At 45.0% G+C, this 17,899-nt stretch overlaps 1 protein-coding gene across 1 annotated transcript in view; it reads left to right on the top strand.

Annotated features, from left to right (window-relative positions):
• Window positions 1-17,899, top strand: part of Clpb (caseinolytic mitochondrial matrix peptidase chaperone subunit B) — a 143,422-nt gene that overhangs the window by 42,195 nt on the left and 83,328 nt on the right. The window contains 1 exon segment of the mRNA XM_052761133.1: window positions 2,080-2,183. Coding sequence (XP_052617093.1) covers window positions 2,080-2,183 — 104 coding nt within the window.

Raw genomic sequence — 17,899 nt, 5'->3', positions numbered from 1 at the left:
TAACTTTGCCTCATCTCTACAGTCTTCCTCTAAAGAAAAGTATGTATGTAATTATAACAGGTTAGTATAAGCCATTGTTGTCATTACTCATGTAGTCGTGCCCAGATTGTCCCAGAATTTACTTAGGCAGATGTTGTGCCTGTTGAAGATAGCAACGTCCAAACCAGGTGACCCATGGAAAAGCCAACAGCACTGTTGGCTGCAAATACTGAAAAATCAAAAGAAAAACTGAAACGAAAGTCTGGCTTTTTAATAGTTTTGAAAATCCCAGGGATTTGTTTGACACACCTGCCATTTATGCCTTTCAAAGTGTTAACAATTTTGAAGGTCAGTTCAGAAAAAGTAAAAAATTACCTTTCACGAAGAGAAGATCGGGCAAAGGACACTGATAAAGAAATCATGAAACAGGGAACAGAGGACTATTACACCTAGTCTTTAGAAATTCAACTCGGCTAGGAATCAGAGAAATGAAACTTAGAATAGCAGTCTGGCTCCATGTTCTGTCTACAAAAGAAGAAAGAGACATGTCCGAGGGAGAAAAGGCACAGAGTTCCTGCATGCCTCATACTTGACTCATGAGAATAAAGATTAGCCCCATCTCTGAAAGGCAGCTCAACAATACTATCAGAGTCCTTTGAAATGCTTATGCTAGTGTTGGGTGCCATATGCTTGTAATACAAGCACTCAGGAACCTGAGGCAGGAGGATTTTCACAAGTTTAAGGATAGCCAAGGCTACATAGCAAGTCCTTGTCTCAGTGGGGAGAAGAAAGAGCTCCTTATACTTTCTCCTAGAACTGTAACTTCTAATAAAAATATTAAAGACATTCTCTTTTACAATAAAAGATTGGTTAAAAGACAGAATAGCTGGCTGTGGTGCATGCTTTTAATCCCAGCACTACAGAGACAGAGACAGGAGGAGCCTATGAGTTCGAGGCCAGCCTGATCTATAGAGCAAGTTCCAGGACAGCCAGAATGACAGAAACCCTGACTCAAAAATCTAAAACAAAACAAACACAGAATAATCTTAGAATACTCTACAACTGTAACAAATGATGTGTCTGACATGCATGAAAAGGGTGTTTGTGCATTTAGAGTTTATATATGACCCAGTTACTGTAAATTATAAATGTGCTTCCTGAAAAAAACAGTCAACTGTCCTGTTTTAAGACATCTTTCTTCTTTATGAAGTCTTTGTGGGACCGTGACGTCACAGGAGAGAGAAGGGAAGCTAACATACACTGAACATGTGACTAGTTCAAGCTCTGTGCCCCATGCCCTTGTGGAGTCTGCCAACTGTTAAACTCCTCCCAGTCCATTCTTACACAGCTCCTGGAATGATTCCTCTAATTGTAAAGGCTTGGTACAAATTATGCCATACTCTTTATAATGATTGCTCTTAGAATTTGGATTAAGAAAGTGGACCTAAGGAGATTCTTCCATTTTTGATATTTTAATATTGTCGGAATTTATTCTTGCGTGTGTGTGTGTGCATGTGTGGATATGTAGAAGAAAGCATATGTGATCATGTTGCTTTTCCTTACCTATGTCCTACTGTCCTTCCCCTCATTCAAACCTCCTTCATATAAAGCACTGAGCTTTCTTTCACTCGTATTGTGCTGTCCTGTCTCCGTCCTGCTAGAAGATATTACTCGGGCTCCTCCTGTGCCCTACTAATGCACATGTACTTCCCATCCTGACCTATGTCACACTTTGCTGTAGTGTTTCTACCTCCTTTCAAAGCTTTATTCCTAGGTGTTTTTATTAATTAAATTTGTTCTTAGACACTTTTCTATAAATATGAAATGTATTGACCCTCTCAGCCTTCCTCCCTCTTTTCTCCCTGTCACCCCTGTTCTCACCCCCAACCCCAATCTCAACATTCATGTCTATTCATATTTTTTTCTTTGCTATAATTGTACACTTGTTTCCTTCCCAGGAGTCATAAGCTCCATGTTATATGGAGTCTAGCCCATTGACCAGTGACTCGAATGTAGTGTGCACTTGTAAAGTAGTTGTTGGATGAATTGTTTGTCTTGTAGCTGTGAAAATCAGACCTTATGATCTGCTTTTGCTTCCAGTGTGGTGCAGGTCCTACTTGCTGCTGGAGCTGACCCAAACCTTGGGGATGATTTCAGCAGTGTCTACAAGACTGCCAAGGAACAGGGAATCCATTCTTTGGAAGGTAAGGTTGGGCTACCCCACTGCTCTGGGTGTCTCCACCTGTGCCTTTCACAAGCTTTGCTCAGTGTCCCAAAGGGCTTAGAAGAGATGCTTTTCATAGTGCCTTTCACCACTTTGAAAGTGTTGGGGAAAGAGTAGGAGCCTGAGTTCGTGGCTTAATTGAGGTGGGGCACATTTCTCCTCGTCTCCTGAGACTGGGAGCCTCAGAGGAGCAAGCAATAGAACAGATTTCAGTGAAATGGTTGAAGATACTGCGTGGAATGTGGGCTTGCTCCTTTTACTTCCTCTAGACTTCGTGCCCCAGTACTAGAACATACTGTTGTGGTTCCCTTAGCCATAGAGATCTCTAAGTACAACTTTGAATATTGCTTTTTCCGTGTGTGGTCTGATCTCTGGGACTGGCTCTTTGCTTTGCTGTGACCTAGGGCAAGAAACAGACCTTTGTGCCTTGATGTTCTGAGAGCTGTAGAAATGGGCTTGTTATTAATACCTTGTGAGTATGTGGGTGATTATTGGATCACAGAAGAGGTGTTGTGGCAGCTATCTGTTGGAGAGAACCTGGTCAAATTAGTCTGTGTTGTCTCTGCTGAGTAGTTCTTCAGAAATGAGATTGACAAGAGTGTAGGTTGCATTGGCTGCAGACTAATGTCTATTTTATATCTGAGCTTTTGCCTGTATAAACTGTGCCTGCCTCCTGCCCGTTGTCCACCATCACCCAGATAGACTGCTATTCCTCTGAGATTTGGTGACAGCACAACTTTAGCAGTGGCTGCTTTAGAATTGGTACTAGTAATAGCAGGACAGTAGCCCTGCTGACTGCCTTAAAAGTCAGCTCTTGAGCAGGTTGGCAGTGGCGCACGCCTTTAATCCCAGCATTCAGGAGGCAGAGCCAGACAGATCTCTATGAGTTTGAGGGCAGCCTGGTCTACAGAGTGAGATCCAGGACAGCCACCAAAACTACACAGAGAAACCCTGGCTTGGAAAAAAAAAAAAAGAGTCAGCAGCACTTGACTCCTAGAGGAGACTCGGCAAAGGAGAGACTCGGTGCCCTCAGCCCTCCGAGTGGATGCTCTGAGAATGACGGCTCTGTGGTAGCCCAGAGCAGAGGGTTTGTTGCTGCCTCGGGGAGAAAGTTTCTCAGATTGGTGGCATGAGGGGAGTGTCCAAGAGCATCAGGGCATTATGCCCACATGAAGTGCGGTTACCCTGCCCTCAGCTGCTACTCTGAATGCTCCTTAAATTTTGGCCTTTTCTCTGGTTATTTGAACTCCCGCCTTTCCATATGTCTTCTCTCTCCTTCCCAGCTGACAGTTCCTTGTGTGTAGGCCGTGACCTGTGCCTCTGTGAATTCCTCTGAGCTGGAAGAGTGTTCACTTTATACTCCAAACAGAAGAGAAGTTCAAGAGTACCAAACTCGCCCTATATTTGCTGCTTAAAATGGCCTCGGCTGATGGGCTGTCTGCTGTCACTCAAACGCAGCGTTCTCCTTGAGTCTGTGTGCGCGCTGTTTGGGCGCTCTCACCAGAAAGCAAGAAACTTTCAGATGGTGGGGCCAAGGAGTGGGGGGTCCAGGAATGCCTTCTCTTCTGCTCTGAGAATTTTAGCAGATGTTGTGGAAACTAGTCCAGCTTTTGCTGTCAGCTTGGTGGCTTTGTGTTCTGATGTTTCTCTGTATGTTGATGCTCAAATTCATTCTAGATCAATACAATAGTGGTCAACAGTTTGTTTGTTTGTTTGTTTCTGGGAATAGCCAAATTGTGTAAATTTCAACTTTACGGACCATTCATCTTTGGTTTGACTACTCAGCCTGACTCTTCAGTACTGAAGTAACCATAATGGTGCACAGACAGTCTGGTTCATTTATTCATTTGACCAGCCTCCCTGAGTTCTTTCTAACTCTAATGCCAACCAACCTTCATTGCAGGTAGACAAATGGGTAGGTTAGACAGACAATAAAAACATTAGGAAAGGCTGCCATGAAAGAAAGACAAAAGTATTAACTATTTCTTTCAATTCTGTATAGCCTGCAGTTCCAGTGGGCTTTCTGTAGATGCAGTATTTATTCCAAACTACTTACTGATCACATTTCTGTGTGCTAGCACTCTTCTAGGCAGCCACGCTCCCTACCATCATGCACTTTTTAGATCAAATGATCACAGGGCCATTGATGGTGCAGAGTCTCCAGCATGTGGCAAGGCAGTTTCGATGTGTTGTCATTGCCCACAGCTGTCGTCAACCAGCCCCTTCTTTTCCATCCTCGATCTTTGTCTACAAATGGGAGATTGTTTTCTACTGTTTGTTGTTAAAATAAAAAATGTCTCCTACATTCATTTTCCTTCCTTATCCTAATGACCTTTGCTTACCCCTGCACATGAATGACTTGTTTTCAAGGAACCTATAGGCGCTCAGTAATCATCAGAGTGCTTAAGAAGCATTTAAAAAATGCATCCCGGGGCCGGGCATAGTGGTGCACGCCTTCAGTCTCAGCACTTGGGAGGCAGAAGCAGTTGGATTTCTGAGTCCAAGACCAGCCTGGTCTATAGAGTGAGTTCCAGGACAGCCAGAGATACACAGAGAAACCCTGTCTCAAAACAAACAAACAAACAAAAATAAAGAAAGAAAAAAAAAGCGTCCTAGGGCTAGAGATGCTGCACAGTGGTAGGGTACTTGCTAATAGGCATGAGGCCCTGAGTTCAGTCCCCAGCACTGTTTTTTTTTTTTTTTGCTTTTTGTTTTTAATTCTAGAATTTGGTCAGGAATCGTTAATAAACTCAGTACTGGTAGCTTATAAGATCCCCTCTTCTTCACTGACTACCTTTGTCTGCCAGTTTATTTTCCAAGGTGTATCTGTTTAGATGTACTTTGTTCTCTGCTTTCTGGATGGGACTAGGATGATGACAGTTCATATATGTCATCTCAGGGCTCTTCTCTAGCTGCCAGGTTAATTATGAGGATGGCCTAACATTGTAGACCACATGTCAGTTTCCAGGATCCAAAGGTTAGATGCCCCACAATCCTTTATCATCCTCTTCACCATGTTTTCAGACCTTTCTCCATTCAAATACTCCTTGTCTTTTCATCCCTTCTGTTAGTAGTCATTGCCTGCCTGTTGTGAGCTAGGACTGCCCAGCTCTGGTCATCCTCATTGATGAGATACAAGTTTACGATCCCTGTGGTTCATTTGACTGACTTGACATGGGGGTGGGGAGCTGGGAGATGTGCAGGGAAGAATTTAGAAGAGTGAGTCTTGGTATCACAGAAAAGCCACAGGCTTAAGGCAGCTAGACAGTCCTTGCTGTCAGAGCAGAGTCAGTACTAATTCACCATATTTTATAATTGTTATTTCTGTGGGTCTCAACCTATCCTTGGTACTGAGGGAAGATGGTGGATTGTAATTTGTGACCTTGGCCCAATTCCCCTAACCCCAGTAGTATACCCTTTGTCTGCCTGTCAGTATCGCTGTGTTGACCAAGATATAAAATAATGTGACGTGTGAATTGCCAAGTTCTCTACAGTTATAATTGCTTATTAGTTCCACTTATTTATAATTCAGCTTGCTTTTACTGCATGTCAGGCACTCTGCCAGATGCTGGGAATATCTAAATGAATATACATGGTCTGGCCCCTCGGCAGTGCTCCTAGTCAAATAAGATGGACCTTAGCAAGGAGTCACACTACCGAGTGGTAAAGGCAAAGGTAGCTAGCTGTATGAAGAACGTAAGCAGCACAGAATGAGCTACTGATGGTCTCTCTAAGATCAAGCTGTCTTGGACATGTCATTGGGTGAATGACTTTGAATTGAGTCTTAAGGGTGAGTTGGAGATTGCCAGGTTGGCTGAGAAGAACTCTCCAGTAAGGAAACCAAAAGATAGGAGACACTTTGTGTCTACATTGCTTGCCCAGAACACACACAGCCTGAGGAGGGAAGAATGGTCTTTGCTCTCCTCACTGAGGCCCTGTCACAGGTCAGCCATGCCTAGGAATGCCTTTCCCCTGCCTTACATGCCAGCACTGCTCCTTGAAAAAAACTCAGGAGATACTGCCAGGTAACCATGGTTCATCTAAGCCCTGTTACTGACTGCCTATGTAATCTTGGCAAGTGACATAAAGTCCTTGACTTTCAGACTTCTCTGTGATACAGGGATAACAGCACCCATGTTGTTGGACTGTTAGGATGATTAACAATAACCATATGTATGTAAGAGTCAGTGGCAATGAAGTTCCTCTGTGAGTGTAGTTGGGTGCAGTATAAAGTCAGGACACCTGATTAGCAAGTAGTGAGCAATGTACCAAGGAGCATGAACAGGCTGGATATCTGCCCATCAAGGCTTTCTTAGGAGATTCTTGCCATGGGTCACTGGGTTATATGGGCCAAAGGTCTTGGTAACTGTATGATGTCTATGGTTCTGAATGTTCAGCTACACATAGAGCAAGTAATAAGCTCAGAGGAATGGGGATTTGAGCTGCTTCAGGCTCAAGAGGAGGGGGAAGGAAATACATTCTAAGAAGGGGACACAGATGGGACAGATATGACAGACAGGTGGGAGTATAGCTGTTCCTCTGCCAGCTCATTCCCTGTCTTGACCACATTCCCTTCAGAACCTCAGCCTACCTGCTCACTCCAGGAGACTTCCACTTGTGGCTGGGCAGTGGGCTCCGATCCTCAGGTGGAGGAGACATTAAATTAGTGGTAACAGTAAACAAGTCGCCCAGCCCGTGGATGCCGCAGGCTGCTTATAAGTAATGGTTATAAACATCCAGTGTCTGGTGCTGTCAGAAATGCAAGCGAGCACTCCAAGTGCCTCTCATATGTACAATTAAAACAATAAAACATGGTAGAAACGTGGCCAGAACAGGCCATAAGTCAGGCTCTCTTCTCAACTCCGAGTGGCAGCTGAATAAAGATGAGTCCTGAAGAACTGGGTTGGCATAGGGCTCTTCTAGAGTAAAGGCTTGTCAGACTGGACCTACCAGAGCCAAGCCCTCCCACCCAAGAACCCCTTCCCACAGGGGCGACAGGTCCTGGCCTGCTCCAGCTGACCTCCCCATCTCTTGCCTTCAGATGGGGGACAAGACTGTGCAAGCTGGCGCATCACAAACCAGTGGACAAGTGCCCTGGAGTTCAGGAGGTGGCTAGGAGTCCCCGCTGGCGGTAATGGAATTGCTCTCTATACTGTAATAGTTCTTCTCATCCCCAGACCATGCGAGGTGTGGTCTCACCAATTCATTCCATAAGCTAACCATCCAGTGTATAAGTTAAGCACCATGGGCCCAAGCCTTCTCTGGGACAATAGAGAATGCAGACAAATAGGAATACAGAGGCTCCCAGCGGGGAGTTTGGGTCTCACCCCCAGAGACCTGACTCTGCATGTATGCCAGCCCCCCTTCCCCTGCACAGTCCAGATGATGGGTGTTACTTGTAGTCCAATGCTTAGATTGCCACTCTAAGCTTCACCCATAGATGTGCTTAAGCCGTGGTGGGTTTGTAGACCACTTAGTAGCTGTGACACCTGGAGCAGTTCCCTAGACATCTCAGAAGCTCTCCTTCCCAATTTGTAAAATAAAAGTGATTAAGAGAGCTAGAAATAATATATTTATCCCTCTCCTAAGCCCGGAATGTAGGAGGAATTCCGTTAATGAAAACCTGTTTGAACCTCATCATGATCATTAGTCTCAGTATGTCCATAGGAAAACTACAGGGTCTTTGACAAATTATCCTTAAAGAGTCAAATATTAATTTGAATCTAAGAAATGGATTGTCTGCTACTTAATGATGGGATCTTGGGCAGTTCATCCTGTTCTGTGCTGGTTTTCTCATCTATAGAGACTATTTCTCACACCACATATTTGTTGTAAGAATCATTTGATTGCTGGTTTGTTGTTGCATGCCTATAATCCCAGCATTCAGGAGACTGAGGCAGAAAGAGTAAAAGTTTAAGACCAGCCTGAGCTACATTGTGAGACCCTGTACTCCCAACCCCAGGGGGGAAAGAGTCAGTTGACATACTTATGAAAGCACTTGAGAAAAAAGCAAAATATCATGCAAGTATAATGTGTAAGAATGGCAGCTAATAATAATAAAGATTGACACAACCAAGACACTTTAGACCAGGGTCCAGTCACAAGTACAGATCACAACAGAGCTCAGAGCAAAAAAGGTTGGGCTGAAGCAGGCAAGGAAATAAAATTAGCCCTGATTCTCAAAATCTAGGAAGATTTGAGGCAGCTGCCAGAGGACAGAGGAGTGGGTATGGAAAGGTGTGAGGAGAGCAGGGATGTACCTTGTCCAAAACTCTCAGATGTGGGAAATAGAGAAGTTCTGTTTCAGGCTGGAGAATGAATATGTTAGGGTACACCATCCATGCAGAAGATCTCCTTTCAGTGAGTAATGAGCCATAGCAACACAGCATTAGAAGATGAGTCAGATCAAGACACCAGGATTTTATCTTGAAATGCAGAGGCACCTCCAAAGTCCTGGAGCAGAGGGGGCTGCAGGAATTGACTGCTTCAAGGGTAGAGAAGGGGAGGGTGTGATGAGGCCACACCATGTCAATAGCTAAGGCAGCAGCAGGTAACATTTATTGATCTTATGTTCAACATTGTGTGCTCACTAAAGGAAACCAAGTCCAAGGACTGGAGAGATGCCCCAGCAGTTAAGATCACTTGCTGCTCCTTCAGAGAAGTAGAGTTTGGTTCCCAGCACTCACATCAAGTGGGTGATAACTGTCTGTAACTCTAGCTCTAGGAGATTTGACACCCTCTTCTGGCCTCTGAGGCTAAACATGTGCGCCAGTGTGTGCACATACACACACAAATAATCTTTTTTTTTTTTAAGCAGTGATGTCCAGTGCCAACGAAACTATTTCCTTCCTTATATTGAGCTCAGAGACCATACCAGGCTGCATGCACCTCTCACTGAGTGTGCCAAGACCTTTGCCTTCTCCAGAGGCCTGGGAAACCAGAAGGCTGAAAGCTCTTAGGCAAGTTGTTTTATTAATGCCTTGACTCCTCTTCATCCTTGTCCAGGTCCACTCAGGAGTCTCATTGCCCTTCCAGGGCCAGTAGTTCTGCATGCCATTTCTCAGTACTGCCACAGAATCAGCAGGGTGGACAGAGGTCTGTCACTCCATCAGACATTTTGGCCAACTTCAAGATGAAATGTATTAGCCAGTTAGGTTAATTATTTCTATACTTTTAGCCCTCCAAACCTACATGGATATATATGTCTTTCTCTCTTAGAAGAGAGAGAGTAGTTGACATGTTTTATTAAAAAGAATAAATTCGATGCATTTATAAAAATAAGAAAAAAGTATGATGGCGTGGCAAAGAGCTAGTCTTGTGATTTTTAACTGATTTACATATTTTGTGTATAAATATTTTTTCATCAAAAGTTCCAAATCAGGGTTGGGTCCCACACACCACACAAAATATATTAGAGACATTTATATGGATAGCAGGAAGGGAGACAGAGGGCTGAAATTTTCCAGGCACCCAGTGATTGATGGGGGCTGAGGCTCCCCCTGACGCTTTATTGAGTTTCCGATGATTATCTCTCGCTGAGACATTTTTTACAGATGACGGTCGAGCTGTCACAATGGACCATGGGGGAAAAAAAACCAACAATAATAACACTTTAATCTTTTTACTGCACTGCTCCCTAGTATCTCAGATTCATCTTCTCTGACGCACGCAGTTCATTATTCTGCCCCTCCCTGGATGGGAAATAAAGGAAAATAAATATATATGTAGACACGCTTACCCACATGCATACACACCACACAGAGTATATAAAAGAGACCACCTCAGAACCAGAGAGGGGCAGAATTTATTGTTCTTTTTGCAAGTGTTGAGGTTTATTAGTAGAGATGCTTGGTTGGCTTGGAATTGGCTATTAATTACAGCGTTTTGTATTTGTTTTTTATTGCAAGTTTTTAACATCTTGAAGAAAAGGCAGAGGAGAGGCAAGCAGGTGCAGAGACAGGGATCACTGAGGGACCAAGTTGGACCAGCCAGGTTGCACAGCTGCTGAGAAGCAGGCTTCTTACTGCCAGCTTGTCCCTGAGGATCCCTGGGGCTGAAAGGATGTGCCTTGGTTAGGATGGGAGAGGATGAGTGTGGGGTAATCATAGAGCAAAGTAAAGAGGACCAGAGACCACTGAACACCATGCTACTCTAAGAGTCAGCAAAGGTGAGAAGTGAGAGAGACTGAAGCAGTGTTTGGGTTTCAATACATGTCTGTAACAGACTCCTAGGAGTTCGCCCCCTTTTTACATTTGGTGATGGGAAGGTGTGATGTGGGTCTGAAAAGCCTCACCAGGCTCTCTGGTAAAGGAATCCTGGGCCAAAGAGTACGCCACTCAGAGTCAATAAGCAGTCTCCAGTTCCTTGCCAGGCTCCTGCTCTCCCTTCCTTTCTGTGAAATTAGAAGAGATGAGCTGTGCTTCCTGTCAGAAGACTCCTGGCCCAGTCTCCCCTGTAATCTGTCACACCTTTTTTGAGCCGGTATGTGCTAGCTCCCTTGTTACATATGGGACAGGTAGTGATGGGCCAAGAAGGACCCTGTTCCTAAGGAGTCCATGAATGGAGAGCATGGTACCTATGACAACCGTTTTTAAGTGGAAGCTGGACCTGAAGCCAGCCTCGGCCACCATGGGCTCATACATTCCACAAAGGATAAAGCTGATAGCAATATCCATACTTCAAGAACCTAGTTTCTGCTTAGGATGACAAGCTTAACATCTCACTAAAGAAGTATTTATTGAGCACTTGCCACATTCAAGAATATATGCATGAAACTGTGTAAGAATACATAAGCCCATGCAGGAGAAAATGTCAACTAATTTGGTGTGAACTAGACATTACTAGAATGCATAGAGCAAGGGAGATCATGACCTCAGGCTGCTTGATTCATAAAGTGTGAGTCCACTGTAAGCAAATACGAGGCCAGAAGGAAGTCACAGTCACACAGAAAAGAAGACAAGCATCTGAGCTGGACAGATAATCATTGCCTGATGGTGCCACTTTAAACCATCTGCACTGAGCTAAGACTGGTTTCTTCATTTATTAAATGGCATCCCAATGCATTCTTGTGAGGAAAATAGTTGATCAAGTGCCTGGCCTGATCTCTCACACATAGAGTTTAATAAATAGAAGGCATTATTTTCTCCCCACAGTACTGAAGTGACATACCTGTGACCCTCCACTGAAAATGAATGAGCTTCTGCCATTTTCCAGTATTAGTGTTAGGGATGGTTCCAGCCAGGCAGGATGGCATCACAAGAAGAAAGAGCATGATATAAACTTACCACTTGTTGACTCTTTCCTGAATGCCAGAAGTATGCCCAGCTTCCTACATTCACTTTATTTTGAGATAGAAACTCAGACTGGCCTAGAACTCATTATGTCGCCTAGACTGGCCTTGAACTCCCAAGCGTCTTGCCTCTTCAAAGTGCTGAGATTACTGGCATGTGCCACTACACCTGGCAGTCACTTTTTTTTTTGGTTTATACTTTTACTTATTTAATTTTTTGTTTGTTTGTTTTTCAAGACAGGGTTTCTCTGTGTAACAGCCTTGGCTTTTTTGGAACTCACTCTGTAGACCAGGCTGCCCTCAAACTCACAGAGACCCACCTGCCTCTGCCTCCCAAGAGCTGGCATTAAAGGCATGCACCACTACTGCCCAGCTTGGCTTATACTTTTAAATGTAACAGCTTTATTGAATTTAATTCATATATGATGAAGTTCACCGTGTAAAATATATAACAGTGATTTATTCTTATTCACAAGAGTTACACAACCATCATCCCAATCCATTTTAGAACATTTTCATCAGATCATAGAAAAACCTCATATGCATTATCAGTTATTCTCCATTATTCTCCATTTGTTTGCAAGTCTCTGGCAACTAATGATCTACCTTGTCTCTATAGATTGCCTAAAATGGACGTTTCTGTGTGCGTGGAACCATATGCCATCTGGTCATTTGTGACTAACTTCTTTTACTTAGCATTATGTTTCATGCATATTGTGGCAAATATCATTACTTCATTCCTTTTTATGGCTGAATAGTATTCTATTATATATTGTTTATCTGTTCATCAGTTGATGGATGCTATATTATTTCTACCTTTGGGTTTTTATGAATACACGGCCATAAATCTTTGTGTTATTTATTTGTCTATCTGTTTGTTTATTGGAAGTAGGGTCTCCTGTTGGAGCTCTGGCTGGCCTAGAACTCACTGTGTAGACTAGACTGGCCTTGAACTCAGATGTGGACCTGCCTCTGCTCCTGAGTGCTGTGTACCACCTGAGGCACATATTGACACCCCTAATCTATGTCAGATTTTATTTAAAGAATTATATCTTTAAGAAAGATATAATTATTTTATATTATAATAAAATTATAGACTTATAATTAATTGGAAGCATTGGTATTTCAGTACAATAAGCACTAACCAGTATTCCTCAAATTATTGTTTGTCATACCCATTTTACATAGTACTTAGCACATGACAAAACTAAGAATGGCAGACTGTGTGACATCTTCACCTTAAATATTTCTCAACTTGGGAGGCAGGGCTGTGTGTTTGAGTGGTCCTGAGAAGCATCCAGAGCTACATGGAGGCCTTCGGGACTCTGACTGCTACTGACTCCAGGGCCCTGGCTGTGGACCCGAGTCATAGACTTCCTGACATTGACAGGCAGAGGTAGGGGGCAGAAGTGAGCAGAGTAGTAGCTGTCCCTCCTGTAGCCAGAGGGGTGTGGGACCTCCCACAGAGACAGGGAAAGCTTCTGGGAGAGGAGCCTGCCACCCCTTGTGCTGGAGACAGGTGGGAAGATGTCTTTGTTAAGAAGGAGATGGGTCGCTGGCTAGAGGCCAGCCTTAAATGCTGGGTCTCAGAAGACCACCTTGGTGGCCAGCTGGTGAGACAGGCTTGGATGCTCCCTTGGATGACTTTGCTTACTCTCGGGCTGTGGGGGTGGGGGGGTCTTGTTCCTTTTCTCCACCCCCTTTCTACCTCCATCTGTCTTTTATGGCTTAAGAAAAGGGAGATCTCAGGATTGGGCCTTTTTAGCAGTTAGCAGTGGGCTGTGTCTTAGTTACTTTTCTGTTCCTATGAAGAAATACCACAAGCAAGGCAAAAACAAAACAAAGCACTATTTGAGGGCTTGCTTACAGTTTCGGGGGGCGGGGGGGCGTGTGCGTGGGGGGGGGGGAGAAGAAGGAGGAGGAGGAGGAGGAGGAGGAGAGAGAGAGAGAGAGAGAGAGAGAGAGAGAGAGAGAGGAGAGAGAGAGAGGAGAGAGAGATTCCATGGCAAGAAGCATGACAGCAGACCAGCAGGCGTGGCACTGGAGCAGTAGCTGAGAGCTTACATTTTAGCTACAGGTTAGAGACAGAGATAAAGGGACTGGGCCAGGCCTGGGCTTTTGAAACCTCAGAGCCCACCCCCAGGGACACGCCTTCTCCCAAAGATCATACCTCCTAATCCTTCCCAAAATTGTTCTACCAGCTAGGGACCTAACATTCAAATATGAGCCTGTGGGGACACGGGGTGATAACACTGGGCAGTGTAGATAAGGCTTCATGCCAAGCACAGAATGGGCCCTGCTGAACTGGAAGATTCCTGCTTGCTACCAAATGTCCCTCTGCTGAACATCAGGGTTCCCCTATGAAATGGGAGCGTAAACTTAGAGCTCACGGAGCAGTTCTGAAGTGATCTTTGCTGACTCTGGAGGGCACCAGCATTGCAGAACTCTAAGCAGACATTGCTGAGTGACACTACGCAGAACAGGTGGTTGTTACCTCACACCTGCAGTGTCCTGCTCCTGTGCCTTTCTAAGAGACTAAATAGAAAGGATGATGACTGACACTGAGACCAGATGCTGCTTTACCACACCCAGAGCAACCCACCAAGAGATTCCTGTTCTGTCTTTCCATGACAGACAGGAGTTTGGCACAGAGAGGTCAAGCAAGCCGTGTGAACCTGCACAGTGATCAATCCAGGATTCAAACACCAGTGTCTGGCCCTCGAGCTTGCTCAGTTGCCAGCCATTCTCTGCTGCCTTCACTAAACATTTGTTTGTAGATGTCGTAATTGCTTTCCACAAACAGAAATATCTAACTTTAATTGTGTGAAATGTTAAATATATCTATCCAAAACACTTGGCACCAGAAGAATTTCAGATTTAGGAGTTTGTTTGAAATTTGGAATATTTGTATATAGGTTTTATTGGTTGAACACCTCTGATCCAAAAATATGAACTCCAGATGCTCCAAAATCAGGAACTTTTTTGAGACAAGGTCTTTGTGTGTAGTTCAGGATGGCTGCAAATTTGTAACCCTCCTGCCTCTGCTTCCCATGTGTCACCAGCCCAACCAAAATCAGAATGGCGCCAGCACAGAAAAAGGTTTTGGAATAAAAAAGTTTTGGATTTCAGAGTATTTTAGATTTTCGACTTTCATAAAGAGGCACTCAGTTTATATCTACTTGCTGATTCCACCATCATCTGTCAAGCAGTTTTGGCCCGCTGTGCTGTGTTCTGGACTACAGCGCAGAGTATATGTAGTGAAGAAAGTAGACACACTGCCTGGCCTCCAGCTAGTAGGTGCTCACCCTGGAGTGCCTTTGGGAGAGGGAGGAGATGCTAGAGGAGCCCTCAAGAGTAATACCTACCTCCACTCAGGAAGGAAGGACCACCGGACAAAGTGACCCTTTGTTAGAGACCTAGAAAGGAATTAGCCAGCCAAGAGACAGTTAAGGGATGGGTGGGTTCAGCTGGAATAGCATTTTCAGAAGTTCCAGGGTAAGAACGAGCATTAGGAAGGCAATAGTGAGGTGAGACCTCAGATGAGCAGGACACTTGAGGAACAATGCTTATCCCTGGGCTGTGATACTGGTCCTCTGCTGAAGGACCAGCATTCACCTGAAGTCGTCTCCTCTGTGTTCCTTGAAGTCACCTGCTTTTGTGGTAAGCACCTTGTATGCATAGCCTTGTCATCATACTTGTGAAAACACTTTACTGGTTTGATTCTCGATTCAGACAGTTGATTCCTAACATCCGAGATTGCCCTATTCATTCATTATTGCATCTCCAGAAGCTACCACCACGCACGGGTGCTCATTACACTTGTTTGCTGAATGAATGATGGGTTTTCTTTGTAAAATGGATTATACCCTTCTTGCTTTCTTGAGCCAACTATCACTTTTCTTCAGGTTTATCATTATAGCCAGCAGTTAATGTCCTGTGTGGCAGTTCAGAGATGCCCTTAGGGCCTTTTGAGGTGCTGTGCTTGGAATCCTTTTTCAGCTTTTCATTGTCCTGTTCTTTTCCCTCTCTGCCTGGCCAGTGTTGGATTGTGATCAATCTGCTTGACTCTGAAGTGTCCTCCCCAGCCTTATTTCCTTCTCCTAATCTGCAGTGGGCTAGAAACAAGGTCCCCAGTATGATGTGATAACTAAGAGTGGGTAACTAGCGTGATTTGTGACTAAGTGTTGGAGCTCTGATTGAGCTCCTAAAGGGCTTGAACAGGAAAAGCACAGATACCATTACACACACGCAGAGGCTATGCTAATATAGGTGACTCCTCAGATAATTCTAGCTAACCTAGATAATTCCTCGGGTATGCCCAGAGGCCAGGCTAATCTAAATACCCACACTCAGGTGTGCCCAGAGGCCATGCTAATCTAAATAATCCCTCAGGTGTGATCAGAGGCCAGGCTAATCTAGATACCCACACTCAGGTGTGCCCAGAGGCCAGGCTAATCTAGATACCCACACTCAGGTGTGCCCGGAGGCCAGGCTAATCTAGATACCCACACTCAGGTGTGCCCAGAGGCCAGGCTAATCTAGATAATCCCTTGGGTGTGCCGAGAGGCCAGGCTACTCCAGACCCTGCCCCCTCATGCGCCCAGAGGCTGATCGAACACTAGCTGCTCACAAACTTTCTTACTTCCTGTTGTTGGTGCCCAGGAGGAGGTCACATAATACTGTAGGGTCAGCAGTGTGGTCTGATCTCGAGCTCTGAGTTCCACCATCTTCATTTTGGCCAAAGGTTTGAAGTGCTTCCACCCAAGCTGGCTTGTTAGGGTGCTGGCTACACACTGCAGGCTGTCATATGGTGAGGGCAGCTTCCACTGAATGCGTTAGTGTTGTCAGAGCAAGAAACGGAGAGAATGCAAGGGACTAAGACTGGCACAACATCCGGGCTCTGCTTCTCTGTCTGGGCTGGATTCTTTCATTGACGCGTTGCGGGGAGGACGAGGCCTCACCCTGGTTCTGGTTCTGACCGCTGGTGAGTCTGACTACTAGACTGAAGCAGTCCGTCCACCCCAGCCTCTGAGCTCCTCACACACCAGTAACGAGCCAAGTGAGCTGAGCTTCCACGTTCTTGTCTGAAAAATGGGGCTGGACTACGATTGCTGAACAGCCTTCTGACTTTTAGAACTTTCGAGAGTATCGTCAGTATTAAAGAGGGGGCACACATTCAGTCATTCTGAAAGGACTCAGAAAGAATGGCGTAGGAATGATTGCCTGGTGCTGCTATCTAGGCAAGGTCACATTTTGCCTTGAACCCACCCTTTTATCCCTCAAGAGGCAAGAGGAGCCTGCCCTTTACAGGATTAGTGCCAGGGGATGGGAGAGCTGTGATATGGGGAGGCTGGTCCTAGATCCTAGATTCTGCCCCAACAAACTGAACTCAGGAGATAGCATTAGAGAAAACTGGGTTCCGGGTAGTTTCTACATGAGGGAAAAACAAACCTCATCACCCAAGCAGGCTAGAAACTGCTCTGTGGGGCCTTACCTCCCAGGCAGTGTCCCAGAGGGGTGGAACCTTCTAGTCTATTAGCCAGTCTAAAAGGGTCTGGGCAGCAGCATAAGCCAGAACCCATCTCATAAGCAGATATGTGTATGTCCACCGACCCAGGGCTCTTGAAAAGAGGGAACAGTTTCAGGTTTTATTTTAATACAACAGGAGACAGAAAAGAGAGGGAAAATGAATAGTAGGACTAAAGTAAGCCTGAGGGTTTGCAGGTCTGTTCACGTGAAATGTCTATCCCTAACTTTCAGAAAATGTTTACAGATAGTTATTAAGGGTAAAAAATCAGATTGCAGGGCCTGGGACGGAGCTTAGTGGTAGAACTCTGTCTGTCATGCACAAGGATGTGTTCAACACCAGGTTCAACATTCAGCACCACCAAAACAGACAAAAAAGCAAATTACAGGATACAATCAATTCTGACTTTGTAGAGAATGCACACCCAGGCACAATATGCAATCCCTGAAGAGCTAGACCAAAATGTTATGTGTTCCTTCTCAAGTTGCTGAGATATTAGTTCCTTTTTCTTCTTTGTACTCTTCTATAGTTGCAATTTTTACCTGATTTTGTAAATCAAATTTAAGTTACTTACTGAATTGTAAGCAGTAGAAGTGTGTGGCTCTTCTGTACAGAACAGCCTCTTGCCCCACCCCCTTCCCTGCTCTACCATCCCACCCCCTTCCCTGGTCCTACCATCCCACCCCCTTCCCTAGTCCTGCCATCCCACCCCCTTCCCTGGCTCTACCATCCCACCCCCTTCCCTGCTCTACCATCCCACCCCCTCCCCTGGTCCTGCCATCCCACCCCTTTCCCTGGCTCTACCATCCCACCCTCTTCCCTGGCTCTACCATCCCATTCCCCCTTCCCTGGTCCTGCCATCCCATCCCCCCTTCCCTGG

The sequence above is a fragment of the Peromyscus californicus genome, unplaced genomic scaffold (genome assembly GCF_007827085.1).
Source record: "Peromyscus californicus insignis strain IS unplaced genomic scaffold, ASM782708v3 Scaffold_4__1_contigs__length_199733344, whole genome shotgun sequence".
Classification (NCBI taxonomy): domain Eukaryota; kingdom Metazoa; phylum Chordata; class Mammalia; order Rodentia; family Cricetidae; genus Peromyscus; species Peromyscus californicus.
The sequence above is the reverse complement of the archived record's forward strand: the minus strand, read 5'-3'. Positions and strand labels throughout refer to the sequence as shown.